The sequence below is a fragment of the Rhodnius prolixus genome, unplaced genomic scaffold (assembly GCF_049639745.1).
Source record: "Rhodnius prolixus isolate KJV_2025 unplaced genomic scaffold, Rpr scaffold_1, whole genome shotgun sequence".
In the NCBI taxonomy this organism is placed as follows: Eukaryota; Metazoa; Arthropoda; class Insecta; order Hemiptera; family Reduviidae; genus Rhodnius; species Rhodnius prolixus.
The window spans coordinates 61,174,888-61,186,343 of record NW_027411581.1 but is presented as its reverse complement, the minus strand read 5'-3'; the positions used below and the strand labels follow the sequence as shown (position 1 = coordinate 61,186,343).

The window sequence follows — 11,456 nt, the reverse complement described above, 5'->3', positions numbered from 1 at the left end:
TAGGAAAAGAAAATCTAAGGACCAGCAGCTGAATAAATTCTAACCCGGGATTTCCGCGTTGGAATAGTAAATGCTTAACTACAATCAACAATCGCTGTTTAAAGGCCGTTAAACGAACATTTACTAGTATTTGTATATTTATAGTACGTATGTAATGCTTCCTGTTTTCGCTAAATTCCCAAAAAATGTTTTTCTTTGGTAATAATAAAACGATTCTTTTTATACCACGCACAATTTTTACACATGTATTTGGGTTGCTTTTTTTTTATTTTTATATTTTTATATAAAATATTTTTATATTTTTGGGATGATTTTTTTTTTTAAAGGAAAATTGATTTTGGAGGATTTTCCATGAAAAGGAGCGGAAAAGTTAAGCTTTTCTACAACTCTAAAATATAAAAATAAATAAATAAATACAATACTTCCCAGGCCTTCCCAGATAACTAAGGAGAACTTTAATTGAATGTTTGATTTTTTTTAAGTATTAGAAATAATCTTTTCTATGCCATTCCGAATGTTAAACAACCTCCACAACCAAGAACTGCTTCTTAATCAAAAAACTATAAGCTAACATACTAACCGTGTTTAACAATTCTACGTTTAGCTAGCATGGTTAATTTTTATGAAACTATCATTTTAAATTTGGTAAAATGTCCTAATGTAATCTAAAAGGTAATCATTTACCTAAACTAGAAATCTTTATCGATTCAAATTATCGATATTGAATTGGCTATAGATATCCAATATTTTAAGTTACCGGGAGGTTATAGTTTTTGAAGGAAATGGTGTTATCTGTTGTATTTGAAAATACCTTCTTGGTTCTTGATGACAACTAGACAGCCGTCATGGGAGTAACTTAGAAGACTTTTATTATAAGGAAATATACAAACAAGATAAAAAAATAAGTACTGCATGAGAAATTGTTTACATAAGAGTGACAAAAGTCATTATTTTTTGTTTATTGCAATGGAAGAAGAGTTTTTAGCTGAAAATAATCCTTGTGGTCAGACCATCCTGCAACTTGTAGCTAGAGGGAATGCTATTATTGCTGAACTAATCCGCCTGAAAGACTTTGTTCCACATATATTCAGGTCCTAAATTAATTTTTATTTTATGTTGTATTTTATGTAAATTGCTTGTTCATCATAGTCTTTGCATAGGTTGCAAACAAAACAGGACGTTCAGAAATATGGGGACATATTTCATGATTTTAATTATTTTCAAACCCCAGAAATTACTGAAAAAAAAATTGATTCAAATGAGGTGTGTTATTTCATACAGCCTTCTTTTACGGTTGTTAAACAAAAACTATAAGTCTTACAAATTAAGATTTGCTTTACTATCGTGTAGACCTTAAGAGAGTTATCTGATGAATTAAGAGAGGAGTACGGAGATCTGCTTATTAGATTCTATAAGGCTTATGAAAATGTATACAAATATATTACGGAGTTAAATACATTTATCGATGAACTTGAAGAAGGTGTTTACATTCAGCAAACATTGGATACAATATTTCTCAGTGAAGATGGGATACAACTTATGGTTAGTTTGTAAAATACGATAAAATAATTTATATCAACTTCAGTTACTTCTGTAAATGACGAATTATTTTTCAGTGTGAAAGTATATATTTATACGGCGTTATGTTACTGGTATTAGAACTTTATCATCCTGGCCCCGTAAGGGAAAGATTAGTCGTAGGCTACTGCAGATACAATATTACAGTTGGAATTTTAGACCAAGTCTGTCAGTTGATAAGAAGCACTGGATTTGTGAATTCACCTTCGACGAAAACTCCTCTTAATTATCCACAGGATTATTTTAGGCAAGTCTTTTTCTGTTATTTACATTATTTGCAATAATTCAGTATACAGATTAGATTAGATTTAGGGTTACGAAGCCACATGTATATAAAAACCCTATTGTGACTCCTTCAAGTGTCTGAGTTCGTTCAGACTGTAGGCGCCTAATCTCCAGTAGTTGCACACATCAACTAACTACTGCAGACCCTATCTGTGGTGTATTAATTTAAGTGGGTAACTTATACAGTCTTCATGCGCTGAAGAAATGGGTAAACCTCTTTCCTTACTGGGAAGACCAGGCAAAAGGCTCTTCGACTCTTTCTTAGTTTAAAAAAGTTAATTGGAAAATGCCAAATGAAGGTAATATTGGCAGGTGTGACCAGAATTCTAATACCAAATGATGTAGGCTTTGATCAGTCTTTGTGATTCCAACTAGAAATTAAGAAGCGATATTGAGTGAAGTGGAATATTATCAGTTTTATAATACTAAAATATAAAATGGATTAAGTTCTGAACACAAACTAGTTTGTTTGAAACATTGCAACACAGAAGAAATTAGTAACAATTTAAAAGAAAGAAGTGCGGCTACAAAAAAAAAGTCTTTGTCTACCACTTAAATATCGTAAGTTTTCCCTTCAGGACACATACGAATTTTGTTTTATGATTTTTTTTTTCCACTAGGAGAATAGCAGTTAATGAAAAACTATTGCAGTCAGTCATTGGTAAATTAAGAACAGAAGATATATATCATGTGCAAAAAGCTATGCCTTTGGCCCAGCACAAAACCACAGCATTGGCATTGCAACAGGCAGCCATGTTATTTGTATCTTTGTTCTTTGCGCCGAACATTTTACATAATCAAACTTCCACGATGAGACAAATAGTTGATACTTTCTTCACAGATAATTGGGTAGGTTTTATTTTATTGAGATTTCATTTTTGCATAATCTGATGTTTTAAGTTGTTTGTGCAAGGCAAGAATCTTTTCCTTACATATTCTGACATATTTTCTTTCATAGTTATGGCTGAATAATTAACTTTTCTTGAAGATATTTCCTGTTTTAAAGTTTCATTCGCAAGTTTTTCAACTAATAGTATTGCCTAGACTTATTTTAACTGTGAATTGAAAGACAACATTCGGAATTAAAAAGATTATTTAAAACAAAATATTCTATATTTGTAGAAATTATTGTTTCGGCATTATTTACTTTCGTTCTAGATAGTTAACATATATATGGGTATCACAGTGAATCTAATTGAGGTGTGGGAGCCTTTTAAAGCTGCAAGAACAGCTCTGGCAAATACTTTAGAGCCGTCTAATGTGAAAGAATATTCATCTGCCCACTCTTCCTATCTAGAGGTATATAGTACTATTACCATAATTTCCTAAACTAATCGAAAAGGACTTGATTTTTCAGGATAAATATTGTCAAAATAATGAAGTTTGAAAATTCATATGTATATCTTAGATCGTTGCTTTTTTTTCTGCTAGAGATTACTTAAATCCACTGGAGATATGCTGAAAGAAGGGGTACTTACAAAGAACTATCTCATGGACAATCTAGCTCGAGTACTGTCCTTAGCTCGAGAATGTAATGTAACACTAAGATGGCTTATCCTTCATACAGCTCAAGAGTATACCTGTGAGTATGTAAGAATTTAAAATCTGTCTTTCTTTTTTTTATCAAATCTTATTAATATAAATAAATTATATATTTCCAGTTTGTGAATCTTTAAAAAGGTGTAAACAAATCAAAGATCAAGTACTTTCAGACACAGAGCACAGTGAGAACAAAGTATTAGATTTACTTTTCAATACGGCACAATTTGAGAACAGAGTCTACGAGTTATTTAAATCCGTAAGTGCTTATGTAGGAACTTTGCTGTATTCTACTGGGTGTGTGTTTTTTATCTCCTTAACTCAACCAAAAACATAACACTTTATCTTCAGATATCTTAGCGTTCCTATGAATTAATCTGGCCTATCACCACCTACACTTCAAAATAAAAATGACACTCCTACATACACCCAATACACAATGAAACTCTCAGCATTATTGTGTGAAATTACTTGGATAGCGTCCTGCCTGGTAAAATGAAACCTCACAAACTCCCCGCTATTCAAAGTCTAACTTGTCACCTAAAGAAGCTATTATTCATCTTTTGGAAGAGCGATTTCTCTAAGATCATGATATGGTACTGTGTAGTTATTAAACCTAGATTAATGAATGTGAGGTGGTTTGGAAGCAGCCAATTGATCAAAGAATCGCTAAAAAGCTGCTTGGAGCAGATTCTGGTTGACTTGTCTTGCGATTACTGTATGCTGAAATCCAAACTGACTGCTTGCTGCCTCGGAAACTTTGGAATTCCATTCTCTGTAAAGAGATGGAAAATAAATCCTGACAAATAACCTGGTTTCAGAATTTACCTGGCAATTTATTGAAAACGATTTGGTCATTTCTCCATTTATCCATGACTTTAATGGTTTTAATCACTGGATTGATGGAAGTATCTTCTGCCAAGAAGATTTTTTTGGAATGATTTCCTGATAATGTGGACTTTTTTCCGGGAATGAGAAGATTCGGTTCAAGATCTTTTGTCAGGAAAGATGGAAAGATGTTGTTTGATTTGTTCGGACGGCTGCGAATCATAGGTGAACTATGTTTTTTATGCTAGACTTGGTTTATGTTGCTTTTTGTGGTAAGTGGATAGTAATGTGGGTATAAAGGAGCTTTGGAAATCGGAAGGCACAATGCTTTCCCCTCGGACAAACAAGAATTATTCTTGGCCGCTTCCTACATCCAAACACTCATTAAATTATGTTTCAAAGCTAAATAAATTTTATTTACTTGTTCAATTCATTTTACTTCCAGGTTTTAGAAGAACGAGGAGATAAATGGGAGGAAGGGAAAAAGGAAAGTTTCACCAGAGTCAAAGAATTGAGTGAAGTATTCGGGGGCACTAAATCAATCATGAGGGTGAAAAAGAATGGTCAGTGTTTTTATTTCTAAATAAAATCATGTCAGTTTGAATTTTAAACCTAGATACTTTGAGAACAACAATTAAATACTGTTTTTAAATTTCAGATGGTCTTAGCAAGTGGTTTGATGACATTGCTTTTCAAATAGATTCATTAAATTTAGAAGAACCTAATATCTCTGCGAGGAAATTAGCTCAACTTATTCAGGCTTTAGAAGAAGTTCAGAGTTAGTGTCTTACAAACAATAAAATTAATATTTTTCTTGAATCGATAATGAAGTTTATTTGAGTTAATATAGGGTCAAATAGGAATTCAAATAAAAAACTCATGATTTACTCATTTAGTTAATTAAAAAATAGTTATTCATCCCTCTCATAACGAGGAGAACCAGTTCAAAATCTTAGGCAAGTAAGAACAACGATTGGATTGCAATCTATTGCGCTCATCTCAGCTGTCACACTGTTCTTTCCACATATTCAAAATTTGATTAAGAGGTTTTAAATCTTCATTTTTAATTCTTAATCCGGAATGGCCCCGAATCTATATAAAGCTAATCTCGAGATTTCTTTTAACAGGTCTTGTATTTATTGATAATGTGATTAGAGGGCGGAAATGGCTGTTAAATTTTTTTCAAACGAACTTTACCTACTGCTAAAAAGAAGTTTCTTGAATGGCAAGTGCCTAATGTTTTTTATCTATAATCAGGTTTTCAGCAAATAGCAAATAATCTTGGCGTGAAACAACTTGCTAGTGAAACGTGCACCCTGTTGAGGAGTATGTTAGCCGCTGTGAATGTCCGAGACACCCTGCTGGTTCAGATGCAAATAATTGGTGACTTTAGTTATGGATGGCTTCTAGTTGATTCCTACACTAATCTTATTCAAACAAGTATTAGAAATCACCCGATGGTTGTGAAAAAATTAAGAGCTGTATTTTTAAAAGTAAGTTAAATAATTTATTCGGTGTTTTTAAATAAGAACGAAATTTCTTTTTAAAAATATCTCAGGTTATTATTACTATCGCTACAAGATTTAAATATCGTATGTCACCACTTACCACTGAGTTAAAGTCAATACAGATACCCTGGAAAACCATAACAGCCTACGGTTCAGTTTGGTGCCAGCCAAAGAAGGCGCCGTTAACTTGACAATGGAAGGGCCTACTGAAGGCTTTGTCATACTGACAAATGCCTTCTTTTATTGATCAAATAACCATCACCTCGAAACTCAAAATTTTGTCTTCTACTTTTTAGCTTGGCTCTGCAATGGAAACATCTCTTATTCGAATCAATCAAGCCGGTGATACTGATCTAGCATCAGTGAGTAGATATTACAGTTCGCAGTTAATGACGTATGTAACAAATGTACTACAAGTAATTCCAAGAAGTGTGTTCAGTATTATGGCTAACATTGCGCTGCAACAAACCACACATATTCCTCAACTTCCTGCAAGATTGGACAAAGACAAAATATTAAATTATACTAAATTTGATGTTCGATTTGAGGTAATATTATTTATGAGTGTGTTCTAGAGTAAGTTTTAATGAAGCTTGCCACGTTACGTTATGATTAACTGTGGTTTCATTATTTCACAATGTTAACCCTTTGTATGTCTAGATTGCTAAACTCACGCATGAAGTAAGTATGTTTTCAACTGGATTGCTAAGTATGCAGAGCACCCTGGTTGGAATTATCAGAGTAGACCCAAAACAATTGCTGGAGGATGGTATCCGAAGGGAACTGTTATCACATATAAGTTCAGCCTTGGACAGTGGGCTTACTTTCAATCCCAAACTGAAGGTATAATTCATTATTTCCCAAGTAGATTTATTAAAGCAAGTGCTGAGATTTGCTCCTAAATTGAAAAACTTACTTCGTATGTATTTTGTAAAAACAAAAGAAAATAATATTTTAAAGGGCTCAGACGTTTGCTCGAAGCTTGAGGAATTAGGAGAAAAAATGGAAGGTTATAAAAATTCATTCGAATATATTCAAGACTACATTGGCGTTAATTGCATCAAGATGTGGCAGGTTATTTATTTATTTATACCCTTAGATAATTACGTTGTGTTTTATGAAATTGACCACATCTTGTTACCAACATTTTTTGGAAAGAAGGTGTATATAAAAAGAAAATAAAACCACAAGCATCCAAGAGATTAATTAAACAATTATTATTATTATTTTTAATGATTTAAGGTGCGTCAACATCTAAGGTTATTGGCGCCCGTAGCTTTTTTCAGTACCGGCCTCCGGACAGTGTTCTCTCGATACAGACAACACTGTCCATCACCGGACAGTGTGCTGTAAGAAGCTCCTAGGAAGAGAAAATCTAAGCTGGACTCGAAACCGGGACCTCCGCGTGGGAGTCCAGTGTGCTAACCTCATAGCTAATCCCTTCCCTCTCTATTGTATTATTATTATTAAACGTTCGGAATTTGAACATGCAGTGGTAAGAATCATTTCTGATCCCAACTAGTTCGAATATCGAGATTCTACTGCAAACAATTTGAAATGGAAATTTCTGGCAGGAAGTTCGAAGTCTAATAACTATATACATGAATTTTAAATTATAATGTACTAACTTTTTATTACATTGTATATTGATGTTAATTTGATAAATGCATACTAAATGTTCTTTAAAGGATGAAGTTAAACATGTTATTGCAATGAACGTGGAAAAAGATTGTCGTCGTCTTCAAAGTAAACATGTAACAATGCTAGATCTGTCAACTTCCACATTTATTGGAAGACTTGTGAAGCAGTTAATGGCGATTACAGAACCTAAGTGAGTTCACTTTGTTTAATTAAGTTTATTTGAAACAAAATAATTTTTTCTTTTTTAAATCTGTTTCTTGTTTATAATACAGGAGTACAATTTTCTCTGAACAAGAAACAGCTTGGATAGATATCAGGACAAAAACGAAGATAGTTGATTTACACTTCTTTAAGACCATGTTGAAAGCTATTGGAGTTCCCGGCTTAGTTGGAGTGGATAGATTGATTTGTTTTTTAATTATTAAGCAATTGCAGGTGAAATTGTCTTTAGTTTTCATTTTTCTACTTCCCAAAAATAAAAATTAATGATCTAATAATGAATCAACTTCTCCTTTTTTTTAGATTGTAGTAAATTTCCTGCAAAAAGAATCCGGTAATAAAGCATGGTTCGAAGTACTTGGATCCATATCTAAATCTTTGGCACCGAATAGTTTAACTATTGGTCTGTTCTAAATTTATTTATATTTATTTAAATATTTTAAACTTTAGTTTAAGTAAACATTAAACAGGATTTGTTAGTATTGTATCAGTTAAGTTAATTAAAATCTAGTGTTCATTTAAAAGGGTCTTTCTCCAGCTACGAACTTTTATTACATTTTCTTCAAGTTTCTTAATTTTTTTTTTTTATATACATACACCTTCAGAAAACTCACATTTCCGGTCACATCAATTTCCGCAAAATTTGCATTCAAGCAATTTAGTAATTCTTTATTTATATTATTGGGCGGGTAATAGGGGAGAGATTATTCGCACTTTCTGAAAGGGAACTTTAGAAGTTACTTTCTCTTTCTTCTATAATGCCTTATAATGAATATTGCTGAACAACTGTCAAAAATAATAGTTATATGTTTGGATACAAACAGATCATTTTGAGAAAGTTTAGAGAAAATCTTAGAAACTTCAAATGCATTTTGTAGATTGGTACTTCCATAATAGCACCTAACGAAAAGAATTACCTATGCAATCGTTGGAGAAAATTGTCCACGCAATTAAACAAAAAAAAAAAAAAGAAAATCAAAGAAATAAGACTAGAAATTGTAAAAATATATACATATAATGAAACTATAAAATCTTTAAAATCTGTACATTAAAATCTTTTTAAAATATTTGACAATAGTATGTTATTTTCAGATCAACCAAATAAAACTTATCCTACGTCAGCGGCAAAAGTTAATAAAGTCTTTTCATTCGGAATGTTGGATGTTTTATTTACAGTAGGACAATTGCAGTTGATAAGAAATCAAATAAATTTTACACTAAGACATACTGCTAGTGTGAACGCCAGAAATTATACATCAACGCTTTCAACATTAAATGAGTTAGTATTTGAATTAATAATACTATATTTTTACGTTCATACCATTTTGCCAGCACAGTTCTTGTATATGAAATAGTTGTTTTGTTGTTGTTGTTGTCTTCAATTGTAAAATCTGTTTTCCAGTGAGTTAATGTACGCAATACGGGAAGAACGGAAAAAAGGAGGCGATGGTCCGGACGGAGATACTTTGGCCAATGCATGTAAACTGTTAGAATGGATTGGTTATGTGTCGGTCTACCAACAACTGTACATTACAACGACGAGTGTCCCATTTGTAGCTCTTTTTGTATTTCTTTTCACTACAACACATGTGCCAAGATTTATTTTCGATAAACAATTTAGTGGGTGATATTCTAAGTTTTATTTGATGAGACAGTATGAATTATTAAACACCTTTAAATAACTTACATTTTTTCAGATTCTTTGTTATGTAAAAAAAGCGGAGAAAGTTTGGTTCCTTTAGTTGTTGGATTACATACATTTCTGAAACAGTTTAATTTCAAAGTAGTTCAGCAGTATATAACGTATTGTTGTCAGTATTTGAAATCATACATGTTGTTCACAGCTATGTAAGTATTTATTTAATGAAGAGGTACAAATAAATAGATATTGTACATACTATTGTTTCTCTCAAATCTGTTTGTTATGTTTTATGTTCTTGTTAACTACTAACTCGTTGTCTCTTACGATTCACGTTTTTCTCAAACTGCAAATGTTTACAACTATAAAAGTTATTAATTTACTTGTAAGCAAGTATTGTGCGTAGCTTATAGAAAATGGTCTGAGAAAATTTTCATGAAAAACTTTTAAAAAAAATTGAGTGATACTTTCAATGGATTTTGACCGATAGTTACAGCGGATTCTATCACAGACGGACGTAATCTATGTGTAGTAATATAAATATTGTTTTTATTTTTGAGATTCTTGTTACAAAGAGAGAGAGATAGAAAGGTCATTTTCTCAAAAATCTCTTCTTCGAACTTCGTGTATTACCGATAAAATATCTATATTTCTAAAATTTATTTGGTTCACAATTGTGCTCTTATGTTACTGTTCAGTTAGAGAGGGGGAAATATAATTTAGCCGGTTTCAATAATTTCATAGTCAGTAATGAAATTGGAAATGATTGTTTAATTAATTACAAGTTCTAATAGACTATGTAATGTATTGTAAAGGTTTTTCTTCTTCTATCTTTTCTTCCCCGCTATTATTACAAAACTTTATTTTGTGCGATTCTCGTTCTCGAATTCAACTGTATTTTATAGTGTTTTATTATATTCAGATGTTCAAATATCGTCTTCATTTTATGTTCTGAATTTCTCATTATTAATAAAAACTGTGTGTAATAATCTTTGTTATTTTGATGTAGATCTGGTAAAGAAGAGATTCCTCTAGAAAGTTTGAGTATGATGCAGTATCTAGAAGAATTTATAAATTATGCAGAACTGAGTAAACAAAATATGACTGAACATATTCCTTCATTCATTTTGGATTTATTTAAATTTGGTATTCAAGCTTTTGTTGACTCATGAAATGCAACCGTTATTTTTATACGATGTATGATCGTATGTTATCATACTTTTATCATTCATTATTAAGGCGTTTCAACATTCCAGCTGGTAGAATCTAAGTAGAAAGAACGTTAATTTCAAAGCAAACGCTAGGAAAGTAGTTCGATTAAATTAGAATAACTAATAATTTCTCTAACCTTAAACTATTAATTTAGTAAAATAAATTAATTAAAGTTTGTGGCTGTGCTGCTTTAAAAAACGATTTGGAAAATTGCTCCATTTGTAAATCAGTAAAATGTAAAATTATATTTTAATATGCTTTTAAGATGAAGAAAAAGTGTTCAATGATGGATGAGGCCGAAGTTTCCTAGTTCAAATCGGCACGTTCTCATTTAAAGAGTTTGAATCTTAATATTATTTAAAGAGGTTGAAAAAATAATTTAGACAGTGAACATGATTGAAAGTCCTGTGCATTAAGAAATATTCAATAAATTGTTAACTAATGATAAAAATAGTGTGATGTTAGCTAATTCCACATTACAAGTATTTTTATATTGAAATTTTATGATTTTTATATATATGTATTTAAAGACATGTATTATCAAAAAAATTATTATATATATTAAAAATAAAAAATGTTACATTTGTTGGCGTATTACCAAAGTACCTTTTCATTGAAAATAAATCCTTATTACATGTGTTAAATCAGAATTCTTTACTATTTCTTAGAGCCACGTTATTTATCAAGCTTAAATTAAAAGGAGAAAGTTGTCCGGTAATGGACAGAAAGTGTTTTTGAAAAAAGAATTTGTTGAACCATGTTTCGGATACTTTGGTGTGTCCTTTATCCTAGTTTTCTTGGTCTTCGACAATTTACTGCTATAATATGCTTCAGAAATTAATAAAAATTACCTTTAACCAATATAATATCAAGAGGGATCAATATTTTTAAGAGGTTTTTTTAAGTTCGTTTCAAATATGAAATTTAATGACTTTAGGGAGGATAATGCTGCATTAACTTAATCCTTAATCCGGCATACATAATTCCCAGAGCCTTTAAAAACGATA

At 31.4% G+C, this 11,456-nt stretch overlaps 1 protein-coding gene across 1 annotated transcript; it reads left to right on the top strand.

The window, feature by feature from the left end:
- Nucleotides 1-752: 752 nt before the first annotated feature.
- Nucleotides 753-11,043, top strand: Strump (WASH complex subunit strump). The gene is made up of 21 exons (XM_074121376.1): nt 753-1,091; nt 1,161-1,263; nt 1,351-1,542; nt 1,617-1,825; nt 2,484-2,712; nt 3,022-3,162; nt 3,295-3,445; nt 3,525-3,661; nt 4,676-4,793; nt 4,889-5,008; nt 5,488-5,723; nt 6,035-6,286; nt 6,399-6,581; nt 6,699-6,812; nt 7,427-7,569; nt 7,652-7,814; nt 7,902-8,001; nt 8,691-8,877; nt 9,001-9,218; nt 9,296-9,446; nt 10,247-11,043. The coding sequence occupies exons 1-21, from the start codon at nt 913-915 to the stop codon at nt 10,407-10,409; spliced, it is 3,489 nt and encodes a 1,162-aa protein (XP_073977477.1). The 5' UTR covers nt 753-912; the 3' UTR covers nt 10,410-11,043.
- The last annotated feature ends 413 nt before the right edge of the window (nt 11,044-11,456 follow it).